This window comes from Anopheles coluzzii, chromosome 3 (assembly GCF_943734685.1).
Source record: "Anopheles coluzzii chromosome 3, AcolN3, whole genome shotgun sequence".
Lineage (NCBI taxonomy): Eukaryota > Metazoa > Arthropoda > Insecta > Diptera > Culicidae > Anopheles > Anopheles coluzzii.
The window spans coordinates 90840697-90860596 of NC_064671.1; the positions used below are offsets into that span (position 1 = coordinate 90840697).

Genomic DNA, 19900 nt, shown 5'->3' on the forward strand with positions numbered 1-19900 from the left:
TCTCGTCTGCCGGTCGGTGTCGGGTGTAATAATTTCTCCACCAAAAACGTGGCAAAAACTTATCGGACCAAAAAATCGAACGAGCGCGACACGATTGATCTGTTTTGCTGCCAACAACTGCCAACAAATGCAACGCTGCGCATGTGCATAATAATATCATTGTTTTCTTCTTCTTCTTCTTTTTTGTATAGATAAAGTAACAATCTCTCGGACGCAAGGAAACGTTTAGAACTTTTCATATACTAACGAAAACAGCATTCGTGCATTCACACTTAATGATTTGTGTGAGTGCAGTTGTGTGCGTTCTTAACTAACGCGCAACGTAAGGGGTCAACAACGGCGGTCAAACATTCGTGTTAGGTGGGGTATGTAACCCCCCCTGCAATGTATGTCGAGGAATTGAGTGGAACGGATGAATTATGTTAAAATCAGCACACAATAAAATAATACTAGACTGCACCTTTTTCAGAACAAAGTAACTCCCGTAAAGTAACATCGATTCGTACGAAACAGTGAAGCACGGCAACACACGTACGAAAGAAGTTCTCGTCGTGTTTGCGTTGCTTATTAAATTTCATCTTGAATAGATCATTTAAACAGTCACATAAATGTCTCCGAAATGGTTTAATATTTCCGATGCGATTGAACGACGCATACCAGCAGCTATTGTAGAGCACTGGGAGAGCTTCCGAACTAAATAAAGTCCCTTCTCGTTCTTCGAGATTGTGTGGAAATAGAAGCACAACAACGTGGTAACGATTTCGCTTTCGTAAAAAGGAGGGTTCATCATAAAGATTGAATCGATATGAATTAACAATCGTAAATTGTATGGCCACAAACTCACCCGATGTGTGACACTCCACTCCACGCAAAGTAAAAGAAACATAATTTCACTTTAATCTTCATTTCTGCTTGGTGTGTATCATTGTGCCGGTAAGCATGTCTTACGGTGATACAGTTTCTACTTCTAAACGGGAGTGAACTGCATTATTTGTTTCTTGTAGTTTTTTGTATCTTCCATTTCACTGCTAACAACCGCGGTTTAAGTTCTGTGTTTTCTCCAGTAGTTCATGTGTTCTATTTTTCTTTGCAAAGGGAAGGAAGGGCGAGGACGTTCTATACAAAGTTTCGTACATGGTACATTCGGTAGTTTAGTTTAGGTTTTGTTCTGTTTTAGAGTTTAGTAGTAGCAGTAGTAGCAAACTGGGTTCATTTATTTGTTGGAGGTTTGATTTACTATGTTTTTTTGTTGTTGTTGTTGCGTGTTTCGCCTTTGCAAAAAACGGTTTGAAACAGTCGTTTTTCACACCATCACCACCGGCTGGTGACATCCGGGGTTTGTGCTCTTTCTCAACCCTTCTCTTGATCGCCCATCGAAATGCATTTTGCATCCGCTTCCGCATTCGTCTTTCCGTTTCGAATGGATTCTGTTGCTGCAGCATTGTATTACGAATCTCGCGCAATCTGCGCGCGTTGGCGCAACTTTATTTCTATGCCACATGTGTGCTTCCTAAACAATCGTTTCTCCTCTCTTGTCTGGGTTTTATGTTTCGCTACATTGAATTTCCGCAACCTGTTCATTAGAAAACATTCACTAGTTCCGATGTCCCGTTTTTACGGTTTCTGCTAGAAAACACGAAACAGCTCAATCCTGGATTGACACAATTGCTCGCAAACTCGTGCAAAACTTTGGTTAATTATTGACGGTGTTCTGTAGCAGATGCTGTTTTGGGGGTGGTATTGGTGTTTTTCTGTCTGCTGCGCCGACACTGCGCCATTTGTCCTGTAGGCGTTTGTTCTGCCTGTTTCTACACAAAACCTCCGCCCCCCCCTACTACTAATGGCCACCAGCAGTCCCCCCTTTCCGAATCTCTCCCACAGACAGTGGGATTGGAACGCTTTCCAGCTTCTTTTCCTTATCACTACTATTACCTTCTATTCCTCGGATTGAATGTAGGGGAAGAGATTGTTCCTTCTTCTTTCTTTTCTGTCTGTATATGCGTCTGTGTGTTTGGATGAATGTGTCTGTATGCTGCCCCATTGTCCTTGCGCGTGGGGTCCGCGGAGGGGTATGTGTATTTGCACACAATCCGTTGCAAAAAGCGGATTCAAATCACCTCCTCCCTTCCTTCTCGTGTGTCTCATAACCGTTATAAGTATTTTGCTGCTGCTGCTGCTGCTTCTGCTGCTGTTGCGCACCGAAGGTGATCCTATTACACTACACTTTCCGTTTTCCTCCTACTGCTATCGTCGAGAGCTGCACACTTTATGGCGATTATCTGTCGGAAAGGAAACGGGAAATAGTTATGACATGGAATTTTACCATTTTTCGTTCGTTTTCCAACGGCATCCAATACATACCAATCTAGCCGATTAATACTTGTAAGGTTAATGATTTTGATCGGATGTCAAATTTGTGGTTTGTGCTTGCCACCGCACAACCGACAGTGAACGCCGATCCAGTGGCAAGCACGCAATGGCGGATAGCACCAAAGGCATGGCACCAGCAGGGAAAGTAACGTCAGCCCGATCCACCTGCGGAGAGTGGAAAGAGAGAGTTCAATTTTAATCAATCGAGTTGGAAGTGGTGTCCCTGTAGCCGTACCGCTTCGTGCAGCCAGACTCGCCGGTGCACAGGCACGGATGTGATGCCGTTTCACCCTCCGAGTCCTTCATGCAGTGGTACAGCATGCACCGGGCGCACGGCATCCCGGACACGTTCTCGATCGCCGTCCGGACGCAGTCGGGCGCATAATCGCACGACCCCTTGTGGTTCCACTCATCGTTGTAAAACTCCTGACAGTATCTGATGGAGAGAGCGTGAGAGAGAGAGAAAGTGTCGAATTAACTCACTCTGTTGGACCAGGTTGTTGGAGTTGGGGGAGGGTAAGTGTTACCTGCACCGGAGCCGTGTCTTGATGAGCGTGCCTTCCTTCATGATGGGCGGTACGGAGGTGGCCCCGGCATTAGCGGCAGCGTCCAGGGCGTTCCGTTTCTTGAGACTCGAGGTCGAATCGCGTCGCCCGCCGATGAGTGAGCCGCCGATCGGTGGTTCTTCGATGACCGGATAGTTATAGTCGTGCACCTTCAAGTGATAGAAATTATACTTTAGCTTGATGTCGCACGGCTGCTGCACGGTGTGTGTTGCGCGCGCCATCGGGCAGGATTGTGGATGTGGTCGTGTTACGGTGTTCGATGCGCATTCGACGAGTTGCCCGATTTATCCATTGTTTTTCGATGACATTTGTAACGCACACATACACACACATAGGTATCAAACAAAAACATACACAACACAGTATTCAGTTTGTTAATGCGATTTGGTCGTACACGCATACACAAACACACACACACACACAGTGGGTTGGTGGTGTAGAGAGGATGTGGATGTAGTAGCATGCACAAAGAAAAAGAGAAAAACAATTATAATAAAAAACCTTTTTTCGTGTGTGTATTTGATATCCCACCACCCCCGACTCCCTCACACACTTGGGCAAAGGATGTTTTATGCAGGCAGGATGACAATGGCAAGTTAACGATGAAACAATGCGCTTCTGTTGGCTAATTCACTTCACTACTTCTACACACTGTTAGAACGGTCAGCTAAGATGACCATCTGCGGTAAGTTCGCACAGAACGGAACAAATATTGATTCTCCTCGGGTTCGGCCTCGGCAAACTGTGGTCCGATTGGTTATCTATATGGCAATAGATTCTTTGTTGTTTGCCTCCCTAATGATTTCAACCTATTCTCAGCTGTCCGATGAGCTACAACATAGAGTTACACACACCTCTACCGGCACACATTAACAGCACATTCAAGCTCAGCTCTGTTGCTTTGATACTAATCTAGAAGGCACACACTGGCATCCTACACTTGCTACCGTGGGGCTCTGGTGGTTTCTATAGCACCGAGAACGATCAATGGGGATGGGGATGAAATGAAACAAGCGAACAAGCATCCCTCTTCCACCCCGGACACATGCCTCTACGATTGGATAGCATATCAACCCTCTACAAACACACACAAACACACCCCCTTCTATACCCGGATACTTACGTCGGTTATCTGAACGTACGAATAGTTATCACCAGGTACTAGAGGAGTCACTTTTTCATCACCAGGCTTGCTGCTGCTGATCAGCGGTGATGGTTTATCGCCCGATATGTATTGAATACTGGATTGCTGCTGCTGCTGCTGCTGCTGTTGTGATTGTTTATCGACGCTTTCTGCAACAGAGAAAAAAAGAGCATGAGTGCTATTTATGCACGGGATTGCAAATCACACTGAGCGAAGGGGAGGAAAGGGTGCTTACGATGGCTTCCACTGCCTTCCGAGTTGGATCGTGATTCCGAAGGTTCAATCGGTAAGTCCAGCGTCTAATCAACCGGGATGATGGATCATCGGGTTGGCAGTGATTGGATGTGGTACGGAGACGGAGAGAAAGAAGCAAAAAAGTCAGTATTGCAGGTACCCGGAGCTCGGTCCGATGACTCTACCACCGATGGGTGTCCTCCGATTTGGCACACTACCGTTCTGGGTCAGCGATTGCGGCCGAATGTGAACCACTGCCGGTCGCATCGACGCAGGACGACGCACAGGCTTTGCAACAGTGCGCTGGGAGACACCCATCCGAGGGAGGGGGGGATAGTAGTAGAGTAGAACCGCACGGGTTCTCGAGAGACCACCTCCACACCTACCATGAACACGTCGTCTTCACCAACTGTTTCATCGTCGTCGTCGTCGTCGTCGTTGTAGCCGTCACCAGCGTCACCATCGGCGTCCACCGCCGTCGTAGCACGTAACGGGAGCAGCAGTTCGGTGGCGGGATCGTCCGACGAACCGGTGGGATGGGGGGAACCGACACGGTTCGAGGTGTTTGGTGTCGTTGCATCAGCCATACCTGGGGTGGTTAGGGTGGTGGAGAGAGAGAGAGACGAGTTAAGACGCACGCATTAATAAGATTGTACTGGGCGGAGACGGAAAAACGACAAAACTTTAACGGTAACGGAAAAGGGCAAACGAAACACACAAAGATTACTTAACAACAGAACAACAACACATAACTTATTTAAGGGGAAACATTTTGGCGCGCGCGCGAGGGAAGGTCAGTCGCAGCCGCATGGGGTTAAGGGACGATATGTTTGTTTTTTTTTTTGGCGTTTCCCTAGATTTTCCTTCTGCAGACATTATGTCACAGACACCAAGTGGACTGCAAGGAAACCTTCCAAGGACACTGGCCAGGGAAACAGTGAAAGTATTTCCCCATTCCCGGCCATTATGTAAATGTTTTAACGTTTACGAGTCCCTTCGTGTGTGTGTGTGTGTGTGCATACGCGGGCGTTATGCAGTCGGCTGCCCCATAACGCAAGCCCTCGCGTCCCACGGGGTGTTGGGTACAGTTTTCGAACCGGATTATGCTCGTTAGGGCGATGTAATTAAGACAGAAAAGAACCGCCATCGGACACACGCGTTTAATCCACTTTGCGCGTCCAAAATTCTGGATCGAAGCATCGCAGACGCGTCATTATGAGGCTTTGTCACGCATCGCTAGGAGCAGTATAAACGGAATTTAATCTGCTCCGGGGTATCGTGTTTAGTTTTCAGTCCTAAAAGACAAAACAACTTAAGAAGCATTAACACAACACAACATAAGAAGCGGCAGAGAACACCGAAACGAACAACACAAAACACAAGGACGCCACACAGCATTCTCCTTCGGCACAAACTTACCCAGCACGCGGAATCGAGCATTCGTAATTCGTTATGATTATTGGGACGGGTGCGTTACATTTGAGATTTTTTTAAATTGCAAAGCGTTACGGGCGATCATGAGCGTCATCGGGGCAGATTCGGTTCAGCCGTTGTCATCACATTTGCGTTGTCGTTGTTGTTGTGCAGAGTTTGCAGAGATTGTTTTATTGCGCACGCAACGAACCCAGCGCGGCCCAGCACAGAAAGAAAAGACGAAAGGTGGAAAATGTGTGAAAAAGAGTGAGTGTGTGGCAGGGTTGTTGCATTGTGACCGAGTTTGCACCGAGGGCACAGTATAGAAAAGGAGGGGGAGCGATGGTTGATTGGATTGGGTCCTCCTCTCGAAAGCGGGAGGGAGAGGATCGAAAAAGGAGTATTAAGAGAAGGCACTGTGTTGCTGTAGAATGGACGGGATGGTTTCCACTGAAACCAACGATGACCTGAGATTAAATATTAATCGTGACTGCAAGGATGGAACCGTGTGCTTCCTGATGGGATCCCATCGATACGGGAGGGGGGGGAAAACTAGTCGAATGAATGTGTGTCTGTGGATGGCAGCGAATGAAAGAGAGCAAATGCGGGGGATGGTTCGCATGCAAAAAAAAGGAATCCTTCGCCAAACGGTAACGGGGTTTGCCCTCCCTCTATTAGAAGCAAACGGATTTTTCTCCCACTCTTTCTCCCGCAGCAAGGATGGTGCGCATGGTGTTGTCGCTCTGCTCTATGTGTGCGACTGGGACAGGGCCAGTACTATGCTCACCATCAATGAGGTCATCGTAGGCACGGATGATTCCCTTGTCGAAAGCCCTCGCATCGGCGGCGGTCTGAAAGGTGAGCCCGTTCCGTTGCTTTCCAGCGCGCCAATGATGAAAGGTAGGCATGACTTTGAAGTACTGCAAGTCTCTATTAATAACACAACTTAGTATAACCTAAAATTAGAGAAAGAGAGAGAAAGAGAGAGAGAGGAAGGGACATTAATATTACCTGCTCATATGCATTAGAAGAAGGGGTTATAAGCAGTAGCGGAAGATTTGGGTTGTCGTACACTTACGGTTTGGTCAGATATTCTTTGCCCGTAGATGATGTACTCGTGACCGCCACCGTCCGGTGGCAGTCGGGCGCGTTTGCGGATGGAAACGTTCGCCAGGCCACCGCCTTGCAGTGGTAACCATCCTTCCGTGCTCTCATCTCTGGCCATCACTTGTGCGCGTACTCTAACTAAGAAATCACTGTAAACGGTACACAAGAAGAATATTGCAAACATTAGAAGGGATCAGCAGCGACAAAGGAGTTAGGATATGGTCTAGAGCTAACGTACAAGGTTTGAATGGTGTCCCATAGAGTAAGTGGATGAGTGAAGGCTCTTTTAAATGACAGGTTGACAGATCGTGAGTTCGAATCTCCTCTTTGACAACAACAGACGATGTTTTATTGGAGTCAATTATTAAAGGAGGAGTTACAACAAATGAGCCAGTCAACAATAATGAAACTGGTTTGTTTTGTGTATCGTATCGCAAACAACACTACAATTTTCGTGACGTCAGTAAAATTATGCATTTTAACGCAAACAGAGAGGAAACACACGGATCAACCTTGGAATCTCGTGCATCTATCTAACCTGTCCGGACATATCATACCCTTCTTCCTCAGCCTATCTTCTGACGGCCTGCGCTTCGTATGCTCAATGAAATGACACATTCCTCCCAGCAGATTCCGCACCCTCTTCCCATCACTCTCACCCCTCCCCCATATTCTAAGCTGGTAAAACACTTTGCCATTCCCACACCTCGTTCCCCGTAACGGTACATCCACACACCGCGCCCTCCAGACCACTCCTAGGCAATAAAAACTAATGAGAAATAAACATTCACCAGCTGAAAACGACCGCCCTGTCTCTCTCTCTTTCTCTCTCTTTCTTTCCCTATCTCCCTAGGCCCTAAGGTCACAATTTCCAAATGCACTTATGCTTCCGGCCACCAACACTGTCTACCCCTCCCTCCTCTCTCTCTCTTCAAAGACCCCCTCACAACCCCTCGTAACCCGTCATCCGAGTGTTCCATGCCGTCATCATCTCGGACACACACACGCATGGCCCCATCGTCCTTGTTGCCGCGCTGCGCTACTGCTGCTGGCGTCATCCTGGGCCCCAAAAGATACATCACCATCATCACCATCATCATCATCATCATCAACAACTTGAAGAGCCATGCACCCCTCCCACCCGTTGTGCTCACAGGTTAGTGTTGCCAGCAGTGTTGCCTCGCACACTCGCACACACCCTTTCTGATGCCTAGACCCAGTGGTTTGCGCACCATCATTTCGCGACCTCGACGGTGACGAATACCAATATACCTTCTTCTTCCTGCACCCTACTCCTACCGCTCCTCTGTTTCATTAGGGCAGCAGCAGCACCAGCAGCACATTCCCAATGAAAAGTATAAGCGGGGAGTAGAGTGTGCCAGCGGTGATGGGGTTGCCTCCTGCGGCTCTCAAAACCTTCCCTACATTCCCGCCTCAGTTCTGTTCCGTTCCGTTCAAGAAAGCGAGACAGGGCCATATACACGCCGCGCAAAAACATTCCGAAAATAATCCCATTCATTCTTTTTCTCTAATTTTCATTGATATGCGCACGGTGCTGCGCTCTCACGTAGAAATAGCTCTCACTCTCTTCATCTCTCTCGCTCTCACTGTAAATCTCATTTTCTCAGTTGGAGAGAAGAGGAGGCTGGTTCTCATACACACAAGATTGGTGCGTTTGGTTGTTTGGGCACGCCGAACCATTGCGCTCTCGAAACACCACAAACGGAAAGAGAGAGAGAGAGAGAGACAGAGAGAGTGTGTATGTGTGTGGGATAGCGCACGCATCGGGGATTTGGTGTTATATCCTGCCATCATCCTTCAGGTGAGATCTGGCCCACTCGCTGCTCGCTGCTGCTCAATCTTTCCTTATCTCTAAACAGAGCAAACCAAGGATGCGTGGCGGTGGGTGTCAAATATATGACACCATTAATAACAAGTGTTTACTATTCCGTCTGACAGAACAACCGTCATCTGACAGACTGGAGGATATGGTGCCCCCGTGCCCGTGGCGTGGCGCAAACCAAATTTCCCGTTTCTAAAACGGTGCGACGTTACACAGTTTGCAAGTTATTTGGGAACCTTTTTTTGCGACCTGCTCTACTGCTCTACCTCCAGGCTTTCCCAATTAACAAAACTTCAAGGGAAGGACAGTCGCAGCAGCAGCAGCAGCTCCAGTTGGTACGAAAGAGAGCAAAGTAGGCGCTGAAGCTAGGACGCTAGAGCGAAAGCAGACGAGCGCAAAACCGACTTCCGCTTTTCACAGCAGGACGTCTATATTGCTTGCCGCTCGTGTCGCTCTTTCCAAGCACATCCCCAGGCTTTGTTGCCCTGCGCCGTGTGGAGGAGCGTTTCCTCCCGTGAATGCTAACCATTCAAGCGGATGCTACACTGACAGCACGAGCAGGCCTGGATTTTCAAGGATTCGTGAGGCTCGTGAATGAACGAACTACAGCGTTTAGCAAAGTGCAAATGGGGCAGCACACAGAGCAGCGCTCTTTCACAAACTCGTGTGACTAGAAGAGCTTACTTTATGAATCGGAGAACCGCACTGCGCACAGATGCGCGTGTGTGTGTGTGTGTGCGAGTGTCAGAATGGGTTTGGATTTTCGTTCATCAAACTCGTTATTCTTTTTGAGCGATTTTCGATCGTTGAATGAAATGCTGAATAAAGGAAATATTTTCAGTACATTCGTCATCGCTCCTCGTTAAGAGCAGCAACGCTTCCGACATATGAGCAATTTTATGGTGCCATTCGTAACACGGCACGGTTGTTTACATTGGCGTTTAATAACAAATGGCGTTTTTATGCCCCCACTCGCGAATATAAACAATATCAACAGCTGTAAGCTGTTGTGATATTTTAATAAAATTATTCTTTGGTGAGGTATTGCTTAAACCATCAGAATTTGTTCGAATTTTGCCTCGTCAGCTCATTTTCGTAAGCCAGATCTCAGCGAGTTATAAATGTCTAAAAAGAGGCTTCAAATTCAAGAAGTTACTAGTACCATGAAGACTAACAAACACACTTTTAGTAGCGTTTGAAACCGAAAATGTTAGCTACGATCATACGATCCCTCAAAGCGAAGAGATCGCTAGATAAAATTCATTTCCCTTGACGCACCATATTGCTGTGTGAAAGAATTTCCACATACACACACACACATTTATACAGTCGTACACGCCCATACCACCAGCATTGCGTCTTATAAACACTCAAACGCAAATGAGCCCTCGGAGACCTCTTGCCCGAACATCGTTCCTCAAATTACATCGGCCTCCTACTCCTCTGTCACCCCAGCCAGCCTCTGACACAGCAACGTTGTTCTCGCAAGGGCACGTGATGCCACACCGACCGATGATGACGCAGGAGCGGGAAGGACGGGGGAAGGTCCCCGAGTGTGTATGTGTATGGTCACACTTGGTTTGAGGGGAGGGCCCTTGGCGCAAACGATCGTGACGTGCGAGGCGTCCTCTGGTGCGGTCGTTGAAAGGCGGTTTGTTTTTTGTTTTTTTTTTTTTGCACGTAGCAGCAGAGAAGTTCATTCATAAAACTGGTGATCGTTGGGTGGAGGAGGAGAACAAGTGACTTCTTCACCCCCCCCCCCCCCCCCGCTTTCCCTGCCCGGGGAATCCACCTTCGACACAGTGAGGCGCGCACAAGCACGAACGAGATGTTATTAATGATCACCATTTCCTGGCCGGTTCCGTTCGGTTTGTGGTTTGCCATGCCATCCTCTCTTTGTCATTGCCACCACCGCTTGCTCGGCAGCTACAACAACGTAAGTACACACAGTTGCACATACACACAATTGTATCTCTCGCAGCAAAGTTAGTCCCTTAAATGAGGCACCCTTTTGAGCCCTGCTGTAAGGGATGATGACGGTGACGATGATGATGGTTTCGTTACCCTATCAGGCGTTTCTAAACCATTCCCATTGCAAATGAGTCACGTACGGCGGCTATCTTCCCGTCTCCCCCACCTTACCACAACAACAGTAAGCAACCTCCGAGGAGATCGGTGCGACATTAGGCAAGTTATTTTAAATTTGATATTTAATTTCTTTCCCGGTCCGGGTCCTTCCTCCACCGGCACTCTCACCCAACTACGAAGACGACAACGTATGGGGGAAGAATCGTGAGAATGACGTCAAATCTGGGAAGGTTTTTAGGTGGCCCGAGATAAGATCAAACAGCTCAGTTCGCTCTGGCGCCTTCCCCCCGCTCTCTCCCCGTCCTTGTAGCAGCATAAATTGGAAGAATTTTGGCCACCTCAGCATTCTCTCTCTCTGTCTCTCTCTCTTCACCACACAGCCAGCCCCCCTTTTGCTGACTTCCGCTTTAGAGTCAACAAAATCAATTAAGATCAACCCCTTGCGCGCCCCATGGCACCGAGGCCACCGAGCGCGTGTTTTTACGACTTCACGAGCTTCCTCCATTCCGTCGCCCATTCCCCTCCACTCCACTCGGAAGCTCCGGTTCGGAATTTGTCACGCAGGCGGCGTTATCAATGGTGTGGGAGTGTGCGTACCAGCGGCAACGACTTCCACAGCAGCTCATTCATGCTCTGTACCAAAGACAAAATCTCCTCCTCGCCCCTCCCTCTACCCCCAACCAAAAGATACGATCAGGGCAAGAGTCAAGCACTGGGAGTCGACTAGCAATTCACACAAATTAGATACACTCCCCCCTCCTCTCCTGACGCAATAACGTGCCACTCTCGTTGGGTTGGGAGAGTAATGTGGTGGCCAGATGATGACTTCCACACATCTTTATCTTTCAAACCCCACTGCGAGAGGGGCCACAACCTTCGCGTGACACACGGAATTAAAACACTGGACACTGATGAGAGATACCCAACCAACCACCAACACACAAGTGTAGAGAGAGAGGGAGTGGCGCCTGTAAGCGTGTTGTTTGCTTTACTGTTCTGTTCTGTGATGCTACAAAGCTTGGGCAAAGGTTTGGATGGGGAAATGAAGTCGTTTTTAAAGCCATTATAACATTGTTTTCCCTGAAACACTGCGCGAGTTGTTGGAGGTAGAAGTAAACAATCTGCTTTGCGTATTCCAATCGTTAGGCTCTAACTTAGACTCAACCAATTGGTCCTTTAAGCCTAGTACAGAGTTTTTCTTTGTTTTTTATTCTTTTGACACACTGACTTCTTCACTCTTTCTTGCGGGAAGTGAACTTTATGCTACTGGAAGTGGTCTATACGGTACTCTTTTTACCCAAGTGAAATTTGCTCGAAATTGTTTTGCTACATCTGCTCGATTAGTACTCGATACGCCCGAAATTGTGGATTTGTGTGTGATCAAGTGTGTTGCAAGCGCCAAAACTTGGTGTGTTCGTAAATTAGACTTTCTTCTATCGATGGACGATCCCGTCGAGCTCATTGTTCATTCCGTGCTATGAATTTTGCTGAAAAACAAAAGCTAATTTTGTGTGACATTATTCTATAAAAAAGGGTATTATTTAAGTATAAAATGGGTACATGGCCAACTATAACGATAGGACACATCATTTCCGAGCGAATCTAGAAGAGCGCAACGAAAAAGCCGCATCACTGTTGATTTTAAAGGACTTTTTCTAAATTCCCTTACACTGGTGCAGTTTAAGGGAAGTTTAAGGCTGCAGTTTAAGGGAATTTGCTCGAATTCCCGATTATTCGTGCTCGAAAACGTCAATTGGGTAGAATCGAATGCCATTTGGAATCCAATAGAACTTTTCAATGTTTACTTCCCATACGAAATACTCAAGAAAGTGTCTCAAAATTACGAGAACTCCTGCAAAACCCTGTAGGTCGGGCAGTCAACAAGTCTGTGACTATACATAACAACATTGATCTTCTTCTCTTTTTGCTTTTTATAAGAAGAGAATGAGTGCGTAACCTGAATGAGTTCGTAACCTGAATCATCATTATCATAATCATCATCAATTCCACAGAGGATCTTAAATTCTAACAATATATTACTGGTGTTAGTATCTTTGGACCCTGAATCGTGAAACATATGCTATAAACATGTTCTTGTAGTAGAGAAGTTTAGATAAATATTGTTATCTGATATCTGATATGAAAAGGATGATGAACACAACAGAAGAAACTACAAAATTACATTTATGGTCCTCGTCAGGAGATCCTTCTTGCATACCTTATTGGGCTCTTGGATTTATTGGAGTCCATAACAAATCTCCAAAAACCTAAAAAAACAACTAACCAACACGGAGAAAACTGTCAAACAATTCCGTAACATTCTCCGGAATGCAGACGAATTGACCTGTCCCGTACATTGGGGGAAGTACGTCAGAGAAGCACGAGCGTATGAAAACATCGCCTTTCCTTCTCACTCTCTCGCAGAACAACATTATCCTTCCCCTTTCGACTTCGTCTCTCCTTACGTACCATCATCATCCACTGTCTGGAACTCTCCAAACTCCTTTTGGCCTAGTTTCGCGTACCCCATTTCTCGCACGCAGAGGGAGCCTTTCTTGCATGCGCGGCACCCCATGCGCTGGCATGTCCCGTTTTCGCAGTCCAAGTGCGCGCACACACACACACACACACACAGCTTCTCTGTTCCATGTGTGAAGTACACAGTGGATTTCTCTCAATGACTGCAAAAACCAATGGGCTTGTGGTGTTTGATATGGTCATTGCTGCCCCCTGTCGTCGACGAATCCTTGAACGGTAATGCAACGATAAAACTCGGATCCTTGAAGTTGGCAAGCATGTGTATGTGTGTGTGTGTGTGTGGCTGTGCCTTTTATCCTTTAACAACCACTTATATCCCTGGCCCTGTTGGTTGAGTTATACAGGAATTTGAGTGCATTTTTCCCTCTGTGTTTGGCTATTGAAACAACAAAAAACACACACACATACATGCCCATTGTGCATGCCCCTATCCTGATGACGACACATGCGCGCACAAGCAAAAACAGTATACAAAAAAAAAACTGGAACACATAATTGGAAGAGACTTTTCCGTTTTTTTATGAGGACCTCTTGCGCACAGACCTCAAAACAAGGACGAAACAATTCCATTCTGGAATGTGAAGCACACACACACGTGCGCCTTTTTGTGGCCATGTTGCTAGCCTAATGCTTATGGGATTCGTGTTGCGATGTAGTTGCGTGTTCTAATTCGCATGGAACGGAGTGTATTGGAGTGTATACAGAAAGCACCTTGGATGTGGAATGGGGGACACTACCATCATCCACTCTCTATCTAAGGGGAGAGGGGTAAAAGCTGGGCAAGAAAATTTTTGGCCATCCACCAAACAAACCACCTTCACCAGCTGCGCCCCGTACACTTCCACCCAATCCGCCAATAATGATGATGATGATGATGGTGGTTGATGCGAACCCTGGCAGAGAGCGGGGCACGGATGGGCAAAATCGTCCCTACCGCGCACTGACCCCGCGCCGCGGATCCACATTTTTCTCAATGAAATCCACCCGAGCGCGCTCGCCCTTTCTCATTCATGAAAGAAACAGTGCAAACCGCCACCACACACACACACACAGACACATTTACAGGTCACATACAGTGCGATCCTTTTTTGGAACCGCGCAGAAGAAGGGAGAGAGAGACTGTTGCGTTGCGGCGACCTCCGGGAGGGGGACTTGCTGCTGGTCGATGATGAGAGAAGCTCTCGTGAGCGAGAGCGCGAATCTCTCACCAGCTCGAATTGGGGGGGAAATATTAAAAAACCTCCAGCCCCCTGTTGTTGTCCCCTGCCCCTCGCCTTCACTGTTTATCGTGTATGCTCTCCAGACAGTTTCGCGCACCACCAACCATTTTCACGAACGACCGAGAAAGTCTTAATCCGAGAGTCGAGCGCGCGAGAGAGAGAGCGACAGTGAAAGAGAATGGAGGCGATGTACTGGCAAAATAAAACTAAAAATCAGCATTATCTATGGGAAAAAATAGTTCCATCACGCAACGGGAGTGCGAGAGTGTGAGCGAACCAAATCAGCTGCAAACCAAGGCTCTCGTCGTCGCTAGGCTTTACAGAGGTTATCCTGTTTTTGCCCCCATCCCCAACATTCAATTCGATTTAACCCTCACAGCACACAGTAGCCTGCGCTTGCCTCACAGGACACCACCAAACGATCAGTTGCCAAGGGTAGTGTGCACGTTGCCAGGAGCATTGGAACATGGAATACCTTGACCCAAAAGAGAGCCCAAGGGAAGAAATGGCGGGGGAATAAAGATCGCTGAATGCAAGCATAATCGACAGGAGCATCAACAACAATTGCAGCCAACAAAAAAAGGATAATCGTTCAAACCTACCAACTCTCGGGGCTGGAAATTAGCGCACGGGAGAGGGCCTGTGCGCATATTCGCACACAAACAAACACACACAAACACACACGTGCGCGCACATGCAAACACAATCCTCTAAAAAGGTTCGTCCTGCATGCCACGGCAGGGAAAACGATGAATGATTTTCCGCCGATGCCAAAACCCCGGACACTGTGTGTGTGTGTTTGTCCTCCATCCAGCTGTCGTTGAAGCTCTCTGTCTGCAAGTGCTATATTTCCATTCTAGGTGCGACCGTACAGTGGATTCCCTGTCCTCATACCACCGCCTGCCTGCCTGCCTGCCAAGTATCAAGGCCAATAGAACGCCTGGGTGGTTGCTTTGTAGCCTCATTGATTGCTTTCCATTTGGCGTCCTTCCCAGCGCGCATATAGGGCGGCGGTGTTCTCTCTGCGGGTCTATTGCTATTGGCGATGATTCACACACACATACACACACATAGGCCATTTTCATTCATATTTCGTGTCATTCTAATTTGATTCTTTTTGCTAGTAGCTGCGCTGTTGTTCGTTGCGAATAGTGTTCTTCCAATTTAATTAGGCCATCGGTCGTTCCTTCTTTATTTGTTTAAGTAAACGTTCAGGACGTCTTTGGAGAATCTGCTTCATAGCAATAAGGATGATTTATGTCTTAGTCTTAGTTTTGCTGTAGGCTTTTTGAAGCATTGAAAAACAGTTAGAGAGGACATTGCGACTTAATCCTGAACTGTTTGAAATTCCGCGACTTCTTCTTCTGGATACCTTAACAAAATGTCCAAAGACTCTTTTAGCATTGATTGTAGTAGCAGGATATTTTACAACTGCAACGTCCTTTGACCTCAACTAAACAATTTTCCTCATTAACCAATGGTGGTCAGAGCCTGAACTTCTACCCTGTTGAAACCTTCGATAAATGGATATCGAATTAAAATACGCTTAAGTTAGTACTTGACCGGACAAGGATTAGGAGTTCTTCAATGAAATTAAACAAATTTGAAAGTCTGTCTGGCTTTAAGATGACTTTAAGGACTTCCAAACCTTCATAGTTGGGAGCACTACGTCTAAAGCATTACATGTTGGTACAAAGCTTTCATTTTGGAGGATGTCACTGGGGCATAGGTTCGTCGCTACCCTATGTATACCACATCTACTTGATGAAAGTCCCTGTCTACATAAGGCCCAACGATTGAAGGTTGACATATTTCATTGACAAGAAGAAGCTTGACATTCCCAAAACGGTACTTTCTTAACAGTCCCTCAAATCAAGCAGATCTTGAAGAGCCCCAGGTTGGATTTGACAAAACTTCACGTCCAGTACGTGCCACGAAATACCTTCCCGTAGTAGGCGGGCATGTGGTCGATGCGTTGATGTGGCGATATTTCTTTATTTTTGATGACAACACACACACACACACGCGCGCGCGCTGGCACCTCAAAAAGGATATCATAGAATAACACCACACACTATAGGCAATTGAGAAGTGAGAGAAAGAGAGAGAGAGCTTATTTTTTGTGAGAGAGCATCCTGGGAGCACCAGCAAACAAGGTTCAAGCCCATGGTATGTGTATCCTTGCACGATGAAACGGCAAGTTTGCAAAATTAGGCAGCCCGATTTGAGCGGAAGAGAAGGAGCGAAACCTTCCAAGATGTATCCGAAACTCTGAACGGAGAGAGTAAATGGATACTGGTTGTTTTTTTGTTCCTTCTCCACTCCCTCCTGCACCACGCAGAATGAAAGGATAAAAGCCTCGCACCACAGAGAGGAGCAAGAGTGAAATGGCAAATGGATAGAATTTTGGGTTGGAGCGGTAGAGAGGGCGAAAAGGATACGAAATATTCGTTCGCCAAAAGCTGTTAAAAAAAGCGTTCCTTTTCTTCTGATCATCATTTTCACACAACGTACAACTAACTAACGCTATTTACATGCTAGAGTTTTGGATGTAAGTTAACTCGTGGGAAGATTTCTGTAAAAGGATACGCCACCACGGCGTTAGTTACTTACTCTTCATATGCCTCGGTCATGATTAGAAATCTCGAATATACTAATATTTTGGGGTAGCAGCACTGTTTTCACCATTTTTGTAACTGTACATGGGCTCCGGGAACCGAGCAGCAGCGACGACGACGACAACGACGGCGGCGATCGACTACGTGGAAGGCTTGGATATTGTTGTCGATCCTAGTAGGTGGTGTGTGTTGTTTTGCTCGGTGCTCTGTATCTGTGCCCAACAGTCCTCGCAACAGCCGCTTGCAACTCTTGCGTGGATGTGTGGTTTTGTTATCCTGGCTGGGACAGATCGCTTCTCGTTGCCCTTTATCCCTTGGACTTGCTTTCGACCAACAACCACAACAACACGTGGGAGATAGACACACACACGCTGATTGGAGAACTGCCCTCTAGCTGAATATTGGCAACACTTCTTCACTTGACACCCTATTGAGCCGTTGCGTGGGGCCAGACACACACACGCACACACACTGTTGACACAGCAGACTGTGGCCAAAAGATGCCTTTTAATTATATAAACACACGCGCGCTCTCGTCATACACACACACACACAACTGCTGATTCGTTGCAACTTTTCCTTTACAGTGGCAGACACTTTGGCAGCAGCAGCAGATACACTTTTGTAGGCTTTTTGGCCACACTCTTTACACTCCAATGCGGTTTCGCTTGTGCTTCCCTGCCTAGCGATCGTGTTGCTCCAGAAAGTAGCCGGACACGCCTGTCGGACACAGCAAGATATCACTATTTTACACAAAACCTTTTCCCATTTTCTGACTACCCTTTCAGGAGATAGATGCCCCGAAGCAACCGTCGTCCTGGCTCTTATGCACGCAATCACACAACACTATACAAAAGAACCCACCACACACACACACTCGGGCGCGCGCACCAACACTCACGTACTGAAAGAATGTATGAGGAGAAAAAAAAAACAAGGATATACTATTGGATTTTAAAAAGAAATCAAGTTGGAAACTACAATTGGAATCCAACTGGATCAGGAATCTGGACACAATCTTCGCACACGCACGGGGGACGCGCTGCTCTCGGTTTATCAATGTGCGTGCGTGTGTGTAAGTGCATGTGCGTGTGTGTGTGAGTGTATGTGCAGAGTTGACAGCTGAAAAGGGCGACGCTTGGGTGGAAACTGTGCAAAATCCCTCCCTGTTTCTGCGGAAAGCTGATTCTTTTTTTTTTCCAGTGGAAAGTGCGAATCCGTCGCGAAGGCAATTTTCACTGCTCCTGCTGCTGCTTCTGCTATTGTTGGTGCAGTTGGAGGATATTGCTCTTTGTTTTTTCTTCCATCCTATCCTTCCCTTCCCACCTCTCTCCCTCTCTCGCACAAACTTTTACATTTTCCACTGGCCGAAAATTGGGTGGTGCGTTTTTTTCCTCACTTCACTTCTTTCGGGTACTTTCTTTTAACAACAGCTCCTTTTTGCAGCTCGTTTGTTCTTGGGTAGCAGTGAAAAGGAATGGAAGCTTCCGAGCCTATAGGCTTCCCATTACTGCGACAACCACCCCACCACACCCGTCTTGCAGCGAGTCCGGAACGTTCCAGCCACTCCTGCCTGCATCCAGCGTTCCACCAGCGGTTGCGCTCCATATGCACACGGGGTGGGTGGAGGAGAGGGAAAGTTTCATGCAGGAAAAAGGGAAAACGCACCCCGAAACACACACACAGACCGGGCCGTGCTCCCGTGAAACTGTCCAGGGAGGTTCACGGATGGGTTTTGCGCTCTGGTGCGCTGCCTTTGTACTTGTATGTGCTTGCTTGCCTTTGTACAACGCCCGTCTACAGTCACAGTAGGCACTGCCGTCCCCTGTTGGTTACAGCCCGAAACAACAGACCCAAGCACACACAACCACACACACACAAACACGCACGCACACGCACGGGTTACAGAAATTCACGCACCGTGCAGGCCAATCTTGCCTGCATGCCAGGCCAGGACACACGCCAGGAAAGTGCCAGGGACACACCAAACCCGAACCCAGAGAGCACACAGCAGCAGCGCGACCGATCCGATCCGACCGCGACAGGGAACGCTCTTGTTTCTTTTCCTTTTTTCTTTTCTTTTTCGGTTGCGCTACAGCAATCTCGCCCTCGCCGTGTTCCTCGCGGATGGTCGCTCTCTCGCTCTATCTCGCGGGCGCTGCTTATCCTGCTTATGCGCTCTCCCGCTGGTACGCACTTTTGCTCGCGCGCTGCTCCTCTCACACGGCCGCTCGCTCGCTCGCTCTCGCTCTCTGCCTCATACACACTTGCACACGGGCACGCACATATTCACTGCTCCTGATTGCAGGCTGGATTATTATGGATATAATCGAACGCGGCCCTCCTGCACGCTGACCCTTGCACGATACTGCAAAACGCACGGCCGAAACGAACCTGTGCCGTGTCTGCTGCCGATGGAAACGTACTGCCTCCAGCACGCGAAACGAACGGGAGGGGGGGGCACTATTTGCACGCGAAATGGTCGCGTCTTTTTTGCTGTAATTTCAACCAGCCAGAGCTTGTGTGTATCTTCCTCTAAGATCCTAAGATGACAGCTAAACGCCTTTGCTCGGGCTCTCTCGCTCGCTCGCTCTCTTTCCCTGTTGCACAGCTCGTTGCTTGCGCTGTCAAAAGGCCTTATGCCAAACCGATTGGCAGAACGTGACGATCGACAACAATTGGAACGAAATGCATGAAATATTTCAAGAAGTCATAAACCAACATGCAATCAGAAGAGAATAAATTGATTTTGCTTTTTT

At 47.5% G+C, this 19900-nt stretch overlaps 1 protein-coding gene across 7 annotated transcripts; it reads right to left on the bottom strand.

Annotated features, from left to right (window-relative positions):
* Positions 1-477: 477 nt before the first annotated feature.
* Positions 478-19706, bottom strand: LOC120955906 (sprouty-related, EVH1 domain-containing protein 1). Of its 7 annotated transcripts, none has more exons than XM_040377126.2 (11): positions 19536-19706; positions 17137-18045; positions 6806-6983; positions 6515-6683; positions 4701-4903; positions 4316-4379; positions 4060-4229; positions 2898-3130; positions 2606-2806; positions 2362-2535; positions 478-2279 (listed from the first exon to the last, which is right to left on the bottom strand). In XM_040377126.2, the coding sequence occupies exons 2-10, from the start codon at positions 17154-17156 to the stop codon at positions 2409-2411; spliced, it is 1365 nt and encodes a 454-aa protein (XP_040233060.2). In that variant the 5' UTR covers positions 17157-18045; positions 19536-19706; the 3' UTR covers positions 478-2279; positions 2362-2408. The 7 variants fall into 7 exon arrangements, with proteins under 7 accessions (XP_040233060.2, XP_040233062.2, XP_040233063.2 ...); XM_040377128.2 differs by lacking the exon at positions 19536-19706 and adding an exon at positions 19339-19397; XM_040377129.2 differs by lacking the exon at positions 19536-19706 and adding an exon at positions 19062-19309 and having other exon boundaries at positions 17137-17861.
* Positions 19707-19900: the final 194 nt, after the last annotated feature.